The sequence below is a fragment of the Rattus norvegicus genome, chromosome 6, assembly GCF_021556685.1.
Source record: "Rattus norvegicus strain SHRSP/BbbUtx chromosome 6, alternate assembly SHRSP_T2T, whole genome shotgun sequence".
Taxonomy (NCBI): Eukaryota; Metazoa; Chordata; class Mammalia; order Rodentia; family Muridae; genus Rattus; species Rattus norvegicus.
The window spans coordinates 94,004,370-94,025,409 of NC_141539.1; the positions used below are offsets into that span (position 1 = coordinate 94,004,370).

The following is a 21,040-nucleotide window of genomic DNA, read 5'->3' on the forward strand; positions in this document are numbered from 1 at the left end:
GGTCGTGGGGCCAATCCTCAGCATAACAAAAGCTTAATAGCAAAAGCCTTACACTTGGTAAGTTTAAAAACTATGGGAATAACCGGGTGTTGGTGGCAGAGTTAAAGGTTGGTGGATCTCTATTCAAGGCCAGCCTGGTCTACAGATCGAGTTCTAGGACAGCCAGGGCTATATAATGAGACCCTGTCTTGAAAATGCAGATACATACCCAGGGCTGCAGTGAAACCTGTCTTGAAAAACCAGATAGACAGACCTACTGACTGGCCAACCCACCCTTTGGGAATAGTTAAAATTTCCACTGCTGGGCTGAAGAGATGGCTCAGTGGTTAAGAGCACTGACTGCTCTTCCAGAGGTCCTGAGTTCAAATCTCAGCAACCACATGGTGGCTCATAAATATCTGTAATGAGATCTGATGCCCTCTTCTGGCATGTTTGAAGAGATATACAGTGTATTTATATAATAAATAAATCTTTAAAATTTCCACTGCCAAAAGGCAATTATGGGTAATTATGTAGTAAATATACCAATACTCCAAAGATAGATTTTCCTCAACTTTTTAAGAAGAAATTTTGTGGCTAAACAATAAAAAAAACCTGTTAATATATTATTAGAATTACTATGGTTATATAGTTATATAACTCAAGTTAGATTAAAAACAATTCACAAAATTTCTAGTATTTTTTTTTTTACACTGGAGTGTAACTAGCATGGAAACAAGAAAACAAGTGCAGATGTGTACTTATTTTTGAGACTACCAAGAAATTCTCTATAAAAGCTGAAGTATAACATAGTACCAAATTTTTATAAAGTACAATGGGTAGAACATTCTAAGGTTTACCATAGGTTTATTACAATTTAATTTACAAAATACATAAGATAAAAATAAGAAAGTTCATTCACGTAGTCTCATAAGTCTCAAAAGCCCTGAAGTTTGCTGAAATAGAAAAATAAAAGCAGTGAGCAACTGCTCCTTTCTTGCTACTTAGTTGCAGTTATGTTTAAAGAGGTCAGTTAATGCATTCACAGTGTTAAAATTCAAGAGGAAACACTAAAAATGTGTCTCATGGCCAGCTTGTTCTAAAGAGATTTTTTTACAAAAGTCTGATCAAGAAAGGAAAGATTGCTTCAAACCAATGCTCAAAAAAACAAGCGTAAGAAACAGAAGCCAAGTGTGATGTGACCCATTCCAGAGGCTGAGGTAAGACTGCAAGTTCAGGCAAGCCTGTGCTACCCTCAGAAATAAAAGAGCTGGGGATAGAGGTAAAATTCTTCCCTAGTATGTTCAAGAGCCTGAGTTCACTCTATAGCAGAATGAGATGGGGAACTTAGCGAGTTGGGTGGTCGGGTGGAGACGTTTTGAGAGCTCTGGGCCAGAGTCTGCCTAGATGAGACCCCCCTGCTGGTGCCAAGTGGCCTGACAGTGCCCAGTGTGGTGTGGGATGGTGTTCATTTTTTGATATTTCCCAGTATAGGGTGGGGTGGGGGTTATGCTTTAAAAACACATACTCCGAAACCTGGGTATAGTGGCACAAGCCTATAATCCCAGCTACACAGTGAGACCCTGTCTCTGAAACAAAGTAGTTTAGGAGCTGGAGAGGTGGCTTAAAACCCTGATGTTCTTGCACAGGACCAGAGTTCAGTTCCCAGCACCCACATCGGGCAGCACACAACTGCCTGTAACTCCAGCTCCAGGACTCTGGTGCCGCTTCTGGCACCACTCTTACCTGGTGATCATTTTGTTCTAAGACCTTTGAACCCCATCAGTACAGACATCCAGCTTCTCTCTCTACTCTGCTGCCCGTTTACCTATGCTTTGAATAGGAAGCATCTTCATGTGTTATCCCTGTGGGAACAAGGCCACCTACACAGCCAGCCAGAGAAGCCACTGAAGAAAGTCCTTGTCAACATAAACAGCAACCAAGATCAGACACACAAGGAAAATCTAAACCTACCTATCAATGTGACTGGCAGCAATACAGACCCAAGAGAAAACCGCGGCTGTGTCTGGTGGGCAGGCTTACCTGTCTTCTACTGTCTTACTGGAAGGGTAAAAAACTTTAAATGCAAATCCACTTCTTGGAAAGGAGCCCTTTGAAGACAAAAATACCCATAAGTGACTATTGTCTTGTATAGAATAATTCCTATTTCTAGAATCACACCTACCTACCTTCCTTCCTTTCTTTTTCTCAAGACAGGATTTGACTGTATGGCCCTGGCTGTCCAGGAACTAGCTCTATAGATCAGGCTGGCCTCTGCCTTCCAAGAGCTGGGATTAAAGGTGTGTGTCACCATAGTCACGCAGAATCACATTTCTTAGTTATAACTTATAAGATGTGGCAGTAAAATAGAGTAGATACTAGGGTGTTCTTTATAGAGAAGGTTACTATAAAATGTCACAATCTAGTAATTTTTTAAGTTGACATATGCCAACAAATGTCACTGGGAATGATTCAGCATGGCTCTCAGTGCGGAATCAAGTAGTACTGTAAAATACTGAACATGCATAGAAGGCGGACTCCTGTTTTAGGAGTCTTCCCTGCCATTCCCTTGAATAACGGGCTGGCAGAATCCCAGTCTGTCCCCCAGTGCCACTGAGCGGTAACTACACACGACTGTTCATGATGAAGAAGCTCTAGGGTTATCACAGAGGCTCTCCTTTTCAGTCATATTTCCAGACTAAAGCAGCTTGACTATTTCAGGGTTCTAGATAAAAATGAAATAGTAAACCACAACTATCATTTATCATGCTTGGATTCTGGACATTTGAGCTGTTTCTGCAAGTCACAATTTTCAAAAGACAAGCAACATCATCAACAAGGCTAAAGAAACTGTTACAGGACCTGAAAGCAATTCCCAAGGAGGAGCTGCAGAGTACATGGCTTCGCTACTTTGAAAAGGAAAGATACTTGTTTGGTTTTACAGTTTGGTGTGCTTGTTACTTAAAAACTTACAATACGTTATGATGACATATTGAGAGTTTAAAAATCTCCTATGTATACCAACTGTATCAGTGTCTGACTACACATTTGATTGAAACAATGACTTTAATCTCTATGAAGTCATGGGAATGTGCTACAGGGTCAAAGAGGTTTAATCCATAAGGAACTTAATGCTGAGCCATCTTTGGGACGCACATGGTGGAAGGGAGAGAACTGATTCTCACTTGATACACAGGCCCCCAAAGGAGACAACTTTTAAAATTAGAGAAAAGAAAGAAAACTTATCCTCTTGACCGCCCACAACATCCTTACAGGGTTTATGCAGAGGCACTCGGTGTTGGTCACGGTGAACGGATCGTACTTGTCTGCAATGACCAGCAGATCGGGCACTGGGTACACTCTCAAAGTGTAGTCATATGCCCAGTAGACGGGGGACACGTAAAGAGGGAGAGGAGCCAGATGTCCCTGAGATAAGACAGTCTTTACGAACTGCAACAGAACACAACAAAGTAAAACAGTACATCTGTAAAGGGAAAGTGACACAAGTAGTTTTACATTATTGGTTTTCATGAAGACCTAGAATATTTACAAGTCAAGGAAGCCTTGAATCAACCATCAATAAACATTCTCTTAGAATGAAATTATCATTTATCGTAACACTGACCCTCCCCTTTAGTCATTTTGAGTCAGCTGTGCATATAACAAACTCTACTAATTCAGATCCAAAAGAAGAGCACACAGGCTGAGGCAGGAGATTGACTGCCATCAATCTGAGGACAGCCTGAGCTACAGTGTGAGATCTTGTCTCAAAAAATTTTTTTTCAGTTAATAATAACAATTTGATAGTGCTGGACATGACAGTACATGCCTGTTGCCTAGCTACAGAGGAGGCTAAGAGCGTGTTTGAGCCTATGGATTCAGGCCAGCCTGGATCCATAACAGAATAAAAGTGATTTACTTCACTTTCAAACATCTCAGTGACAACTGAAAATTTGGGAACTTTGAATTTACAAAATAAACACTGCATATCCTCCTGATGTGAACACACCATACAAAATATGTAATAAACACAAGAAATATGAACATCTTATACACATATTCAAAAGTAAAATCTGAGAGCTTTAAGGGGAAATGGGAAGTTTAAACAAGGTCCCTGCTTGGTCTGGCCTACAGCTGTTCTCTAGGTTCTTCAGTAGAAAGCCACAAGTCCTGATATGCAGACAAAACCCAATTACTACCTCAAACCACAAGGAAACATCAAAATGTAAGCACAACAGAGCTTAATAAATGTTCATAAAATGCAAATTTTAAAATGGTTCAGTAAATACAGAAAAACAAAACAAAACAAAAAAACCCAAAAAAAAACAAAACAAACAACCCAGAAGAGCTGAGGAGATGGCTCAATGGTTAGGCAAGCATGCTGCCATATGAGACCAGAGTTCAGATCCCGCCCCCATGCTAGGCTGCCTGCCCACATGTGTAACTCAGCTCCATGGGACACAGTGCCCTCTTCTGTCCTCTGTGGGCACCTGCACATACACGTGCACAGACATTCTCAAAGACACACACATGCTTAAAACAATATATTTTAAAACCAGACCCGGGGCTGGAGCACTGGCTCAGTGGTTCCCTGTGGCTCTTGCACAAAACCTGGGTTTGATTCCCAGCACCTGCATGGAGGCTCACAACGGTCTGTAATTCCAGTCCCAAGGGATCCAATGCTCTCTTCTGACCTCCATAGGCATCAGGCACACATGGTGCACATACACACATGCAGGGAAAATACCCTTATACACAAATTAATGAAATAACTATAAAACAAAGTAGTTTATCAAAGAAGTCTACTTACATGGGTAGGAATATCCAAACTGCTGCTAGGAAAGCGGACACAGTTTCTACACATTTTATTCACTAAGTCTTCACGGAAGATAATTATTTCTTGTGTACAATACTGAATTCTGAAAGAAAATGGGTTGAATATCTGACCTCGGGGGCAAATAGATAATTTTAAAGGCAAAGTAATGCAGTATCAAGGAACCCCGCAGGACTCTCAATGGTCACTACAGCAGACTCAGTCCATCTTATCTTTCCCCAATCTAGTCTTATTTACTAATTCTCTCCCCCACCCAACTCCCCCTCTCTGTTGTCTGTCTCTGTTCAAGTATGCACATGCACAGTGCTAGGGTCTAAACCAAGCCCTTACATTTCCCATGGAAGCAACTCTACCAGTGCACTGTGCTCCCAGCCCTTCACTCTGTTTGATATGTGCCCGACATGATGCAATTGAAGAGTGAACAGAAGAAAAAGAGATTCACTTTGCATATCTGACAAGGGAGGAGAGCAGAGAAATTAAACAGATGTGATACTGATGTTGGGGATAAGAGAAAGGTTAAGAGAGATCACACTTGGGAAGGAAGGCTAGGGTAGAAAGACAGGATAAAGCAGGGAAGGCTCCTCAGGCATAGTGAGTGACCTGAGCACCGGTTTGAGTGGACCAGCAGCTAAGATGTGTGGAAGAGGGAGGGGCTCTGTAGGCAGAGGGAAGGGGCACAACACAGGACTAAGACTGGAGCACGCCTTGCAGGCTTGGGGCACAGAGACTGTAAGGGAAGCAATTAGGAAGTCAAAGCAGTAACGGCACACCTGCAGTCAGGACATGACTGTCACTGCCAGGGTCTGGCTGTTAGTAGCAGGGGTCCCATCCTTCGAGACAGGAGAGCAACATGATATGCTTTCTTGTGTAAAGAACAGATTCCAGAGGGGAAGGACAAGAAGCCAGAGACCAGCAGCTAGAGGCTGCTGAGCCAGACTAGAGAAGATCTCAGGTCACAGTGGTGAGAGGTAACCAGATTCAGCTTTTATTCAGAAGATGACAGGGCTACCTCAAAAACCGTGTGTAGGGGAAACCTCTTTGGTTATGGCCTGAGCAATTACAAAGACAGGGGTGCCACGAAATGAGATGGGGTCAGCCCCAGAACAGGTGAGAGATGGGGTTCAGGGCAGGATCAGAGTGTTCATTCATCTACAGGGCATCCGGACAGACAGGACACTGGACATCTGGACCCACAAGTACGGCATGTGTGAGGAAGGTGACGATACCGTTGCCATCACAGAAACCATAAAGTCACTATTGGTTAAGAATTTGAATATAGTTAAAATAGTTTTCAAAGCTTGAGGAATCTAAAATGAAATTTAATTTTTAGATCTACACTATAGCAGTCAAATTTCATAAATTAGAAGAGTAGTTTTTAAATGAACTGAAAAGTTTATCACAAAGTGATATTTTTGGGTGACTCACCTGCAAGGGTTAGTAGTGAAAACGGAAAATGGGACCCTTTGTCTGAATTCTTGTGTGATGCTTTCAGCAAGGGGCGGCCTAGAAAAACAGCGTGATGTAGGGTGTATTTGTAATTTTACACAGTTCTCTTGACTGTCAAAATGAAATGTGAACAAAGATTACCTTGGTAAAATAGAACCAAATCCAGGATCCTCCGGGCCAGGCACAAACACAAAACGGCTACTGCGTAACAATTCAACACCAGCCATTAGAAGTAGCAACATGCAACACCGCCAGAAGCCAAAACTAAGTAGTTGCCTTCAACTGAACCATGGGTGTTTTGTTTGAGTAGAGGTCTTGCTATGTAGTCCAGGCTGGCCTTAAATCTGCAATCCTCTTGCCTCTGTCTTCTCAGCATTGCGGTGCCACAATGCCTAGCTAGTTTTTATTTTTTTTTATGCATTTTAATAAACTGTTAAAAGTCTCCGACCCAAAACTTTCTATTAATTACAGTGTGGTGTGACCACACACAAGCATGCAAGCACGCAAACACGCACCCACCCACGCATGCGGGCCTGTGTCTGCTATGGCGCACATGTGAAATTCAGAGGACATCTTGTGGGAGTTGATTTTCTCCTTCACATGGATGTCAGGAATCGAACTCAGTGATGAGACTTGGAGGTGAGCACCTGTGCCCATGGAGTCATCCTGCTAGTCTGGATCAATCTGTCTTTACAGAGGCTCATGAGGCCTCCTCCGGATAAGCAGCATCACCAAAAACTACGGATAAAGCTATCACTCTCCTTTCTACATCCTGTTTCTCTGTAAACCCAGAGAGTGGTGTAACACACGTGGTGAGAGGATTACTCTAGGCTCTCAGGGCTCTCAATCAATCTCTGTCTCGCTCTCTTTCTAAGATTTATTTATTTGCTTTCTGTATGAGTGTCCTGTCTGCATGTACACTTGAGTGCCAGAAGAGGGCATCAGATCACACTATAGATGGCTGTGAGCCACCATGCAGTTGCCGGGGATTGAACTCGGATCTCTAAATGAGCAACCAGTTCCTACCTGCTGAGCCATCTCTTCAGCCCACTGACCTTTTCTTTTCTAAAGGCAATTTCTTTGTAATCATTGATATAAACCTCATGGCTTATTTTTTGAAAACACAAAACTATTTTGGATTTAAAAAAAAAAAAGGTGGTCATAGAGACTTTTACCTTTGGTGGATACTTGGGTATTCACATATTATGTCTGCCAAAGATTTTAGGGAATCTGAAAATTATAAAAGACAGTTAATCTAATTTGTGATGTTCATAAAGTTATAGTTGATTAAATACAACCCTAGATCTTTAATAAAATTAAAAATATTATATATAATTTATCAATATAGTTTATATAAATATAGAAACACTCAATTTTTTGTTTTGTTTTTTAAGGCAGGGTTTCTCTGTGTAACCCTGGCTGTCCTGGAACTTATACAGTAAATTGCAGGCTGGTCAGAAACTCAGAGTTCCTCCTGCCTCTGCCTCCTAAGTGCTGGGATTAAAGCCATGCACCACCACAGCCAGGATTGGAAACACTCTTAGTAGCAAGATCCTCAATACCTTTCAAAGCCTGGACTTGATTTTTTCCATATGGTGCAGATGAAAAGTTACCGCACAGTATAAAGCAGGTCGGAGGTGCAGGGGAATAACCTAGGGAACAGAAGAACATTACTTTTCAGGGCTGAGAATTTCATGTTATTTATTTATTTGATTATTACTGAGACAGGATCATATTATGTAGCCCTAGACAGGCTAGAATTCATAGAGATCCACCTGCCTCTGTTTTCCAAGTGATGGGACTAAAGGCAGGTATCAGTCTGGCTGGCTTTAACTATGAAAGCTTCAGTTTGGCTTCGTTTTTCCTTTTAAAACAAGGTCTTCCTATGTTGCTCAGATTGACCTCTAATCACGGCTCAATAAATCCCCTATCTAAGATTCCCATATAATAGGGCCCACAGAGGCCCTCCATGGCAACGTGACAACGTTTAGTTTTAGAACACAATCCCTCAGAACGTTCAAGACAGAAAAAATAGTAATAAGTACCAGAAAACATTACGTGAAGCTTCTCCAGCACTTGCACTTGATCCAACCAAACGTCGGACACAATCACAAACATGGCGTCCTTGTTCTCCTCTTCCAGCTGTCTCAGTTTTGCAGAAGCCTTCACTGACGCATTAGAAGGCCCTCCAAAAAAATTAATATTTCCATAGTATGCCCTATGTAATTATAACACAGTTATCGCCTATACCTTAGTCTGTTCATGGAGAAAGCAGAAAGCAGCTATAGCAACCATGCAACAACACAGTATTCCAGAGATGAATTATGCTGCCTGCAAATTATTTAAAACACATACACATGAAAGCTGTCTGTAGAGGAACGTTCAGTTTGCATGCTTCAGAAGCTGTCCTCAGAGCACAGCAGCCGCTTCCATTTTAACCAGATCAGCTGTGACTGACTCCAGGAGTGTCACGGGACCCCCACAGGTCAGGCCTTCAGGCAGTCTTCACAGACTGGGGGTGGGGCCAGTTAATAGAACCTCACTGGAGACCCCAGCCCTCTGCCACTGCTGTGTCATCCTGCCCCGCTAGAGTCTCGGGAGGTGCCAGCTCATACAGGAGTTAACTGGGGAGAGACGGGAAGAATGGATCCACCCATGCTGTCCTGTCTCATCCGTGCCTGAGTGAGACTTTTAAGTGATGCAGCAGTCTTGGGGTCACCTGTGATACTGTGAGCTCAGTAAAACCACTGTCCTACCAGGTAGATTTGAGTAGAACTGTTACTTTGCTCTGCCACTGGCCCCATCTGGGGTGAATAGGCGTTTGTTCAAGTCTGCTCAAGAAGGGTTAAAGCAACAGTATACTGTGGTGCCAAAGGAACAATTTACATCTGTCCTCGCTTGCTTCCCTACTGGGCCTCAGGCTGGAGCTCCGTGCAAGCTCCCCTTCTGTATGAACAAGAGGGCAGTGTGTTACCATCTACCTCACTCGGCTGGAGCCACGGATGCCTGGCAGCACTGCACATTTACGGAGATTTGGACTCCAGAAATGACCAGGGAGGACCTACCATGTACATAGGGACATAAATATAGATATATACAGCATAGACTCATGACATTTTTGTTTTTATGCCTTTATATTCTATTTTTTTCTTTTCACTTTAAGATATATTTGTTTGTGTGTGGTGTGTGTGTGTGTGTGAGAGAGAGAGAGAGAGAGAGAGGAGGGAGAGAGGAGAGAGAGAGAGAGAGAGAGAAATAGAGAAAGTATGCCACATTTGTGAGTATTGGTGTCACCTGTGGAGGCCAGAAGAGGGCATCGGATCTGCTAAAGCGAGTGAGTTTCCATTGCTTTTTCTCATCTGACACCTTACAGTGACTGAGATAAATTATGTTCATTGCTGCCAATATACAAATTCAAATTCCCGTGTTGTTGAAATCAAGCACTTTAATACCTTGTGGTGCTAGAGGGCTCCGTGGGAGGAAATCCAAAGGCATTGGCATGAAACACTTGATCTTCAAAGCAACCTAAACAAACCAACCAGGTAACAAATCATTACTACCTGCTCAATTATCCTTTTTTGAAAAAGCAAATTCATGTCACATAAAGCATAAACTACCAAAATCCCCGATAACCCTGAGCTACCGAACTCCAGAGCCGTGGGCAGTGCAGATTTTATAAGGAAAATGACACTAAACAAGCGTACCAAACCCCAACAAACTCATATTTTAGGGTGGGTAGGGTGCTGGGGGGTTCATAGCACAAGCTGAAGAACAGAGAACAGCTACTCAGATGGGGCCTGATTGCGTGTGTGGCCCTATATGAAGTGCAGAAGAGTTTTCCAGTTTTACAAGTGCACATCGGTGGTTTTCAGTATTCACAGCTTTCTCCCCTGTCTGATCTCAAGGTGCTTTCCCAGCCCTGAAAGTTCCTCAGCCTGGTTCTGAAGAGTCACCTTCTCACAAGGTCACGTTCTCACGGTGAATACCCTCTGGAATTCCATCTTAAGGTGTCTTCCCCAAGTAGGGACAGTTTTACTGTCAAGCAGGGACATGCCAAGGGCAAGCACACTCACCTTCGGCCAGCACAAAGCATGCCTCAGTGTATAGGCCACTGTGGAACTGGTACAGAGCAGCTGAGGAACAATCCAAGTCTATGCCCAGAACGGTAAGCAGGTCGGTAGACAGTCTGAGCCCTAAGGGATCTCTAGCTTTGCGCTGATTTACATTTCTCTTAGGGGCTTATGTTGAAGGGAGGAAGTCTTTTTAATTGGAGGGAAAAGTTGAGACATGTAGCTCAGGCTGGCCTCAAAACTCCTAAAACTTCTCTGCTTCCCAAATGCTAGAATTACAAGTATGCACCCCCTGGCCTCAAAAGGACTCTTAATAATAAACTGCAGTGTTCTGAGCTGCCATGAGGGTGCTGGGAATTTAACTCAGATCCTATAGCAGCCAGTGCTCTTAACTGTTGAGCCATCTCTCCAGCCCCATCTCACCCCTTTTTTGGGAGACAGGGTCTCGCTATGTAGCCTGGCTGGCCTGGAGCTCACTATACAGACAAAGTTGACCTTAAATTTACAGAGATCCACTTCTGCCTCTGCCTCTGCCCCTATGTCCCTCTGCCCCTCTGCCCCCCTGCCCCTGCCCCTGCCCCTGCCCCTGCCCCTGCCTCCCGAGCGCTGGGATTAAAAGTGTGTACCATCCTGGACAGTGTGTATCTGGACAGAATTTTTTTTAAAGGATATAGCTTTACTAAGGTCCAGCTGTACAGTTCCAGTAGGGTCTTCCAGGAAAAACTTCCCCTAAAACACAATCAAATGAAATATGCTCACATTTGTATAAAAACGAATACTATTACAAATGATTAATAGTACCTAGTGTGACAACAGGATACATTAGAGAGAAGTGGATCTGCAGATATGACTAATTTCTAGTCCACACTTTTCTGTCTATTTACTGGCAACCTCAGACTAACCACTTACCTGAGACTGGCAGACATTAAGGAACAACTGTTGCAAACCACAGGGTGTCGAGGAAGGCCCCGGCTGGTTACCATTCAGCCTTACCAGATGCCTTAGGCTAAGAGAATGACCAGAACCTCCAGGCCACCAGGATGTGGTCAGCAGATTGCTTACTTGGAAACCCAGACTCAGTTCAGGCAGAGGTCAGTGGGGCCGTACCTGGAGGCTATGCAAATCCACACCTGGACAGTCTTCCCACTAACACCGCAGCACCCGGAGCCAGGCGACGGGGTTATTACTGATCACGCTCTCTATGGAAAAGCATTGCCACAGCAATGCATCGCCAACTCCCGTCCAAAAACAAAAGACAAAGCCTGCCAATCTTCACTTACCTCTTTCAACTGGGTTATCATTCCAAGGACAATCACGTCACCAACTTTACTCGTACTACCCAGCAAAGTTTCTATTGTTTTAAGCTAAAATAAAACAGAAGAAAAACTTAAAGACTACAAGCATATTCCAATTTTCTTAAAAGTAAGCGTTGAGGGGTTGGGGATTTAGCTCAGCGGTAGAGCGCTTGCCTAGCAAGCGCAAGACCCTGGGTTCGGTCCCCAGCTCCGGAAAAAAAAAAAAAGTAAGCGTTGAGTATGTTTCACTATGTACAGCTGCTTTGGGACAGGAAGATTAATCAGCAGGTTTAATTTTAGCCTACGAAAAGCTAGAGTAAGCAGAAATGTAACAAAGACAACATGGGTACTCATGCCTAAGGAGGCAGGAGGGCTGTGTCTGAGGCCAGCCTGTGAGGTCCAGGACAGACGGGATGGTCTATTAGTGTCTCCTCTTTGTGTGCCCCCACTGAACATTAACTTTTGTTAGTTTCTGGTTTTTGAAACGGAGTCCCATGAAGCCCAGGCCAGCTTTGGACTCACTACAGCACTGAGGATGAGCCTCAATTCACTCTCCTGCCTCTACCTGCATGCTGGGATCGCAGGTCCGCACCACCACTCTCAAGCAGTAGTCTGAACTGCTGTTCCAGTAACTCCTCAGCATAATGAATTCTGACCTACCAAGGAAGAGAACCTAATGAACACTGAATAGGAGGGGGCCCCTTCAAAATCCATCTAGAGCCTCAGAAAATGGGGAGGCACAGACAGCAGGAGCAAGGGCCATCCCTAAGTGGGATCCTGAGTGCTAGAGAAGAAGACAGACAGACTGACAGTGGTCAGGCAGACTGCTGGAACTAAAACAACAGTGCTGTCTAGGACTCACCGTGGAAGTTGCATGGGGTGGGGGGGTGGGGGGACAGCTTCTCCACTCAACTTCAACAACTCAAGGGCCCATCTGCGTCCTCACATTCACTCTATTGTCTCTTCGGTACATGGGGTGGGGGTGCGGGATGCAGTATTGAAACCAAAGTTCCTTTAAGTTCTCCCTACAATGGCTATGGCGTGGCACATTTTAGCCCAACTGGTCTGTGCTTCGTGGTGATCAAAAAAAGGACAGGAAACAACCAACATTCTGAGCAAGGGCGTGGAGGGTGAGAAGCCGCTCAGAAAGCCATGCAGGACTTGGTTTGGAGGCCGGAGACTATGGGTGCTTCCCGGCCCCAGGCACCAAAGTTGGAGCAGTAACTTCCTCTGAAGCACTACAGAGCCCACATTAGGCACGGCCTCACCAGCAACCGTCATATAGCGGTGCCTACAAACCAGCTGAATGGGTTCGCAGGCTATTTTCACTTAAATTTCAATGAATTACCCAGGCACAGTGGTGCATGCTCTAATCCCAGCACTGAGAGACAGAGGTTTGCCTGTGTTTGGGCCAACCCCGTCTATATAGCAAGTTCCAGGCCAGCCAGGGAACATACTGAGATCTTGTCTCAAGCAAAAAATGAAAAAAAAAAAAAGTTTTTTGACTGAATTAAAAGTAGCCAGGCAGGCGGGACGAGTCACTGGGGAAAAGCATTGCCACCAAACATAATGATCAGGTCCCACACGGTGGAACCAAGAACCAACTCTGACTTCCACATGTGTCACATCACACGAGTACACACTAAAGTAAGTGTACAAAGGAGCAGCCACGAGTTGCATTGGTAGATACACCCCCTAATTAATTAAGACAACATCCAAACCTAATTAATTAAGACAACGTGCAAACCTAATTAATTAAGACAACGTGCAAACCTGGAATTTGCTTCCACTTTCGTCGGGGTGTGAGCCTATCACTGGAGGAGTGAACAATTCATGTCTGTGCGTCCTCTGGAACAAAGAGATCCTTATGAATGACTGAACTAGACATTTAAAAGAAAGATTCATTACAACACAGGAGACAAGCAACGCCTCAAGCTCTCACAGTTGGTTATTCTCCACACATCTGAAAACCACTATTAATAAAACAGCATGCAAATCCCTGGAGATTCCCCCACTGCAAACCTGGGGCCTAGCTCCAACGCCAATGACCACAGACCTATGGCAGCTCCACATTAGTTCGTTTCTCATCTAACCCTGCAACCCTGTCTGACATAAGAGCTTGAGGAGGGTTTAACTAGGCTCCGGGGTGAGAGCCAGAGTCACACTAGCCATGAAGAATACTGAAGGAATGTCTGGCCCTTGTTGTCTTGCTTTGCTTGTATTCAGTCCGGCGGATGGTGCTGCCCACGCTGGAGTGGGGAGGATGCTAAATCCCGTCATGCCCCCTCGAAGTACCCTCACAAACACAGCCAGCAGTATTCTCAGCCATGTCTTGCTCCAGTCAGACTCACAGTCACAAGTAACCACCAGTCTGCAACCAAGCCTCAGAAAGCACCCAATCTCGTCAAGACTGACTACCACCCACCACCCCATACAAAGTTTAGTGTGAGTGTGCACAAGGTCGACTGTTAGATGAGGTGCAAGCGACTAGTTAGGACTGTCTGTCCCCTCCCATCACTCACGAACTCTGGGCAGGCGGATGCCCCTTTCCCCTCTAAAGACAGCCCAGGCCTGAAAGATGAAAGCAGAGCCATGGACTGACGCAAGGGTGAGCAAGTGAGAGATGGTCAAGCCTCTGCCAGGACTCCAGGACAACAGCATTCTGTCTGGCTGTTGCCATGGCTACCAGTGGCCATTTCCATCACCCCATAAGGAGAACTTTTTGAAAGGATAATCCTTTTTGCAAAAAAGGTGCACTAGAACCCAAACCTGGCAACATACCAGGGCCAACATGGCTCCCATCTTTTGTCCCCGATGCAAAGGTCTAATAAAAGGTGACAAGGTCTAATAAAAGGATAATAATAATAACAACAATAGTAATTTTTAAACGCTGAGATACAGAAAAGACAGAAGCTTTATGACATTTGTTGTATGAGCAACTGGATCCAGCCAGGCATAAAACCACAGCCTCTAGTCTTCCTGGTGATACAGGCCAAACTGATACATTCCTTCTTCGGTTTTAGTCACTTTTGAGTAGTTTTTCACAATCTTAAATTGAAAACAAAATGCTTAGCTGAAGAGCTGGAGACATGGCTCAGCTGTCTCCAGCTGCCTGGGGTGCACAAAGCTCTCTCTCGGTTCCGCCCTTAACACCAGAGGACTTCTGGCCATGGTGGCACATGCCTGTAATCCCAGCACTGCAGAGGCAGAGCAGGAAAATCAGAAGTTCAAGGTCACCCTAAACAGTGAATCTGGGCTAGCCCAAGAAGCTAGAGACACTCTCTGAAAATAAATCTGAAGTAGAATAATGACAGACAAATTTGTTTCAGGAAAATAAATACAGTGAAAATGGTGAGCAGACTTCAGTTCACATCTGATCTCACAGCTGAGGAACACAAAAGGAAGGGCTAAGTGACTCACTCGAAACACCGTAGGCCGAAATCTATGAGGAGGGCCTGGGGCAAGAAGATCTGGAGTTGGGCTGAGGGAACTTAAGGCCAACGTTCTCACACAAGCAACAGCATGTCTCAGACACGAGAGGGAGGAAAAAAGTGATTGACAGCTAATTGATCACATCTCTGTTAAGAGCAGGAGGCAAACGTTGCAGAGTAAAAACAAACAGGAACCTGTGGTAGGCCGGTCAGTTTGAATAATTGGGTTTCACAGTAAGTTACACTGTTACACAGTAGTTACACTGCTCAATGGGCTTGGTAAGAAACAAACTGCATCCAACCAGAGACCAAGAGAGGCTGCAGGTGGTAAGCAGCACAACCGTGGTTGTAAGTTGGCAGAACCAATACTGTAAAAACGGCTGTATTACCAAAAACAACATGTACATTCAATACAGTCCCCATCAAAATTCCAATGCCATTCTGGATAGAAACAGAAACAAACAAAAATAAAACCTACAATTCTTATGAAAGCACAAAAGCCCTGAAGAGCAAAAGCAATCCTGAGTGAGAACGGTCCCCTATTTCAAGCTATGCTACAGAGTCATAGTAACAAAACCTGCATGGTACCGGGACAAAAACACACACGCCAACCGACAGACCAGAACCCAGGACCCAGAAATAACCCATAAAGTCACAGCCACCAAATTTTCAAAAGGTGCCAGAAATACACCTTGGAGAAAGGAGAGACTCTCTGACAAATGGTGCTGGGAACCTGGGTATCCACACACAGAACGAAACCTGGTTTGTCTGTCTCATACTGTACAAAGAGTCAGTTCACAATGACTCAAAGACCTTAATCTAAGAGATGAGCCTTCGAAACTACTAAGAGGAAGCAGGAAAAAAAAAACCACTTCAAGACAGAGACCGAGTTGACAGCTTACTGGATAGGATGCCAACAGCTCAGGTTACATTAACCAGATCCAGAAAATGGGACTGTGTCAAAATTAAAGGCTTGGGAGATGGCCGGTGGGTAAGCAGCCGCACAGGCAAGGAGACCTGAGTTCAGATCCCCAGTACCTACCGGAAAAGCTCAGCGTGGCTGTGCACACCAGTAACCCCAATGCTGAGGAAATGGTGGAAATGGACACAGTGGGACCACTGGGACATGCTGGCCACTACCCCAGCTGGAAAGCAAGCTCCAGATTCAGCAAGAGACACTCGACAGAGAGTAAGAGAGACTGCAGAGGAGGACAATGAGTGTCCTCTAGGTTTTGCCTGTAGGTGCATGGGGACACACCCTATGCTTGCGTACACACTCAGACAAACACACAAACAAAAAAACACATTCAGAAATAACCAACATCCGCCAAGCGGTGGTGGTGTACACGTTTAATCCCAGCGCTCAGGAGGCAGAGGCGGGCAGATCTCTATGAGATAGAAGCCAGCCCAGTCTACAGAGTGAGTTCCAAGCCTGAGCTCAATCCCTGGAACCTATGGAAAAGTGGAAGGGACAACCTACTCCCAAAAGTTGTCCTCCACAAAAGGGCAACGGCATGTGTGGTCCCCAAACATCATACACACAGAGATAGCAATAAATGAAAGTTTAGAAAGGAGAAATGTAAATAAAGCAACACTGAGGTTGTGTCTCACCCCAGCTAGGTTGGCTATGGAGAAACCTGAAATAGAGATGACCCCACAGTGACGAGTGCCTCCTGCTCTCCCAGAGGACCTGGCTTCATTTCCCAGCATTCACTAGGTGTTGAGGTTTGCTCTTCTGCTATGCATTATAATAATGCTGACACTGGCCTCCAAGATCTGGTTGCCCCCAGGGACAAGGAGATTCTCATATGGATCCAAGTGACACTATGTAATCTTGCCCCCCCAAGTTATGCCTGATTGGGGAAGATGCCTACAGCCTAGAGGTGGGCAACAGAGGACAGGCAGTTTTGGTTCCCAGTCTGGGGGTCTGAGCAGAGACCACGAAAAGAAAAAGGGAGCGGGTGGAGAGAGAAGACAACACCATGGGTTGGGGAGTCATGAAAAAATGGCCATGGGGGCTGGCTAATTGGAGTTAAGAGCAGCCCAGAGGAAACACAGTAAGTTATAACTTGGGGTTATGGATGGGGAAGTAAATGCCAATAGCTTAGAGGGCAGATATCTGCCCAGCTCTAGTGAGTTACGGACTTATTATAGATATAAAGGTTGTGTGTCTTTTATCTGGGAACTGAATGGTCAAAGGCAGAATAGAAAACCCCAGTTGAGGTTAAATATTTACTACAACACATAGGCAGCTTACAGTTTCCTCCAACACCTGCTCTAGAAGAGCCAACATGCACTTCCAACCGCTGAGAATATCTACATACATAACGCAGACACCCACAGAGAGACACACGTACACAAATAAAAGTCTTTTTAAAAAGAAACAAATTTCAGTGGTAATGCCAAATAGGAGGAGATGCACAGACACACCCTATGCACTGTGGATGAGAACATCACTCCAGCAACGGAGGGAATCAGTGTGGACGCTTGACACAAAGTAAACTAGAACAGGCTGGGGATGTGGCTCAATGCGAATCAGGCTGGCCTTGGTCCACAGACAGACAGACAGACAGACAGACAGACAGTCATGTGCACATGTGCGTGCGCATGTGTGCACATGCACACACACACAGACACATACACACACCCCATGTGATCATGCTGCATGAGTCCTGGCATACACTGGAAGGCAGCAAAGCCAGCTGACACACACAATGGAATATTATTCAGCCACAAAGAACAAACTCATCCTCAGATGTGCGGACAGAGCTGGAGAGCATCCTACACTAAATAAACAATCTTGGGAAGGAGGAATCACTGTATGTTCACTCTCACACTCAGAAAGACAAGAAAGTAGACAAGGGATCATGAAGGAGAGAAGACGAGAGTGACTGATGGGAAGAGAGGTGAGATCAAAGGACACGTTCATAATGAAACCCAACATTTTGTACAATAATAAAAAAAGAAGGAAAGCTTCAAAATGATAGAGGGATTTGAGACGGGTCTTCCAGAACTGGGGAGTTCACAGTGGGTTTCTGGAGTCAGAAGTACAGCCAACAGTATAAGCAAAGGGACAGAAACAGAAGAGCAAACAGTTTCCATCTGCCTCCAGCCAAACAGAGCCAAGTACAGAGGAGGCCAAAAGTGAATGATGGGAGATCTCAAGCACAGGCCTAAGTATTCCACTCCACAGCTGCAGCCGTCCTCAAAGATGCCCATGCAAAGCCATGAAGGGTCAGAGCTGCAGCTCAGGACGACTGCTCATGACAGAAGCTGCAGAGAACAGGAATTCTCAGACCTCCTGTGCTCCCACCACACGCCACCACCCCAGGCACCCCTGATCTGAACCTCTTGCCTTGCTGGGTCCACCTCCCTTTCTCTCTGGGTCTTTTACTCACAGCCCCAGTTCTTCACTCACTGCAGATGCCTGGTTCGCCCTTTTCTGCCCCTCATCTGCATTGATGTATCCACTCTTGACTATGTCGTTGTAGATGACTGGAACACAATCTGCCATAAATCCCTCACCTTATCTGTTTTTGTGGTACTGGGGATTGAGCCTAGGGTCCAATGCATGCCAGGCAAGCCCTGTACCACTGAGCTGTATCCACAGGACTTCCTGATTTCTGTTTTGACACAGGGCCTCCTTATATGCCCGGGCTACTACTGAACTCATTTTATAGTTTGCATAGAACTCCCTGAAACCCTCCCTGGTTCTTCTATTGAATACACTGTATAACTTTTAGAGCGCAACAAAATTCCCCCTTGCTTGAAGGGCATGTAGTGTGGGCTTTGGAGAGATGAGCAGACTGAGTCTGAATCCTATCCCAACTCTCTCCATGTGACCTTTGGGAAAGTCATGAAACCTCTCTAGCCTTCATAATCCTCACTTGTAGAACGGGGGTCGAGCATCCATGAGTCTATTCGCACTGGTGGACTAGGGAGGTGAATAAATAATGCATGCAAGGTGCTAAACAACGCCTGGCACTTCAACAGAAAGTATTAAGTTCTGGACATGCTCTTTAATATCAGTTAAGGGAAAGGTATTTCATATCTCTGTTCTCTCAATACGGTGTCAACCCCAGATCCTGTGAGGTCTACAGAAGGACCTTCTTTCCTTTTTCCTTCCTTCCTTTTTTGGACAGCGTCCTATTACATAGTCCCAATGCTGGCCTGGAACTAGCAGCTATCTTCTACCTCTGCAATCTCACGGATTGGGATTATACCTATGAGCCACCTAACCCAGCCTTGCATGACCAACTTTAATATACAAAAGTGAATCCTTTAAATAGCCTTGAGACTTCCCAAAGCTCTTTTCCCTCCCCAATTTATTGATGTCCTCCCATTCCCAACTTACCTGGTGTAAAATGGTGTATCGTTCACGGTACAGCTCGGCTTTGTCCCTTGCTGTTCCAAATATGGTTGGTGCAGCATGGTTAGTCATTGATAGACTAGAAAAAAAATATATATATAAAACACAATGTATATGTTTATATTCATGTATGTAACACAATATACTTTGTGAAAAAATATACAATTGAAATTAATTTAATCGATAAATAAAAAGATGGCCCAGTGGAGAAGTACAGTTGTTGCTCTTGCAGAGGCCCTGAGTTTAATTCTCTGGACTCATATGGTAGCTAAAAACAGTCTGTAACCCCAACTCCAGGGGATCCTCTTCTGAACTCCAGGAACACCAGGTACACACATGGTACACACTCAAACATGTAGGCAAACACTCATACACATAAAGTAAATCTTAAAGTCATTTTATATCAATAAATGAAACATGGTACACTTACGGAAGAAACTTTTTTCTTTCTGAATTATATATAAAATGTGGAATATCAAAAGCTCCAATGATATTGAAAATATGTTCTCTGAAAAACAACCCATAAAACAGTTCTGAACTTTAATTAAACTCAAATATTATAAGCATAATTCACATTATAATCTTTTGCACATAATACCTTGCCCATTTTCCTCAAGCCATGTATCAATTTTTTTTTATTGTGTCACAAATAATAAGAGGATCACATTTTTAGCTTGCCATTCTACTTTCGAGAGATACAAAGGAATGAGGAGTGATGATGCCTCCCACCCTCAACCGGCAACCCCACCCCAACCTCCCACTCTCACCTCCCACTGTACCTGACTCCTACACTCCCTGCACTAGAAAGACAGAAGCAAGAAAATCAAAATCCCAAGGCCAGCCTAGCCTGTCTCAAACAACCAACCAGTCAATTTTACTTTTGATGTTCAATTTAATTCATTTATAGCACACGGACTATTTAATCAGACTGACTAGAAACACACTATGTCAATAATATACAAATACTATAATCTTACTAGAAAACACAGTGAAGACAAATCACTTGATAATGAGATTTATAACATAGGCTGTCACTGCAAATGAAACATGTAATGACAACTTGTACTGTAGAAGTATTGAGCACTAACTGTTTTCCCATGAAAATAAGCACTCAGTAACCCTCCACAGGAAGATGTCCGTTTTACCCACGCACATAGTCTCATCAACAGACTGACTGCACTCCTGGACAGCTGCTTCCACTACAGATCGTTCGATCATGTTTGATGACACTGAAAAAGGAAGTTCAAAATTAAAACAGGCATGAAGACTCAGGTATGGTAGTTCCCACCTAGAAGCCTAGCACTTAGAATCTAGAGGAAGAAAAATCAAGAGTTCAGGTCTATCCCAGGCTACATAAGGAATCTGAGGCCAACTTGAGCTATATGAAACCTTGTCCCAAACAAAGGGATAAAAATTAGTTCTTTGGTTGGATATAGTAGCATACAGCAGTAATCCCAGCACTTTTGTAAAACATTCTCTCTCTCTCTCTCTCTCTCTCTCTCTCTCTCTCTCTCTCTCTCTCAAGTTTCATAAAGCTACATTCTATTTAAAACAAACAAAACAAAAACAACAAATAGAAAGATGGCCCAGGGTCTAAAAGCACCTGTTCTATTCCA

At 44.3% G+C, this 21,040-nt stretch overlaps 1 protein-coding gene across 10 annotated transcripts in view; it reads right to left on the reverse strand.

Annotated features, from left to right (window-relative positions):
• Window positions 1–829: 829 nt before the first annotated feature.
• Window positions 830–21,040, reverse strand: part of Pole2 (DNA polymerase epsilon 2, accessory subunit) — a 38,090-nt gene continuing 17,879 nt past the window's right edge. For 8 of the 10 annotated variants that reach the window (XM_087552686.1, XM_087552684.1, XM_087552685.1 and 5 more), the window contains 17 exon segments: window positions 20,578–20,653; window positions 19,855–19,932; window positions 19,410–19,503; window positions 13,398–13,472; window positions 11,610–11,693; window positions 11,002–11,058; window positions 10,333–10,381; window positions 9,712–9,784; window positions 8,305–8,477; window positions 7,822–7,911; window positions 7,435–7,489; window positions 6,401–6,460; window positions 6,239–6,316; window positions 4,790–4,898; window positions 3,253–3,429; window positions 2,023–2,090; window positions 830–935 (listed from right to left, as the gene is read on the reverse strand). In XM_087552686.1, coding sequence (XP_087408812.1) covers window positions 917–935; window positions 2,023–2,090; window positions 3,253–3,429; window positions 4,790–4,898; window positions 6,239–6,316; window positions 6,401–6,460; window positions 7,435–7,489; window positions 7,822–7,911; window positions 8,305–8,477; window positions 9,712–9,784; window positions 10,333–10,381; window positions 11,002–11,058; window positions 11,610–11,693; window positions 13,398–13,472; window positions 19,410–19,503; window positions 19,855–19,932; window positions 20,578–20,642 — 1,404 coding nt within the window. In that variant the 5' untranslated portion in view covers window positions 20,643–20,653 and the 3' untranslated portion in view covers window positions 830–916. 10 annotated transcript variants of the gene reach the window in all.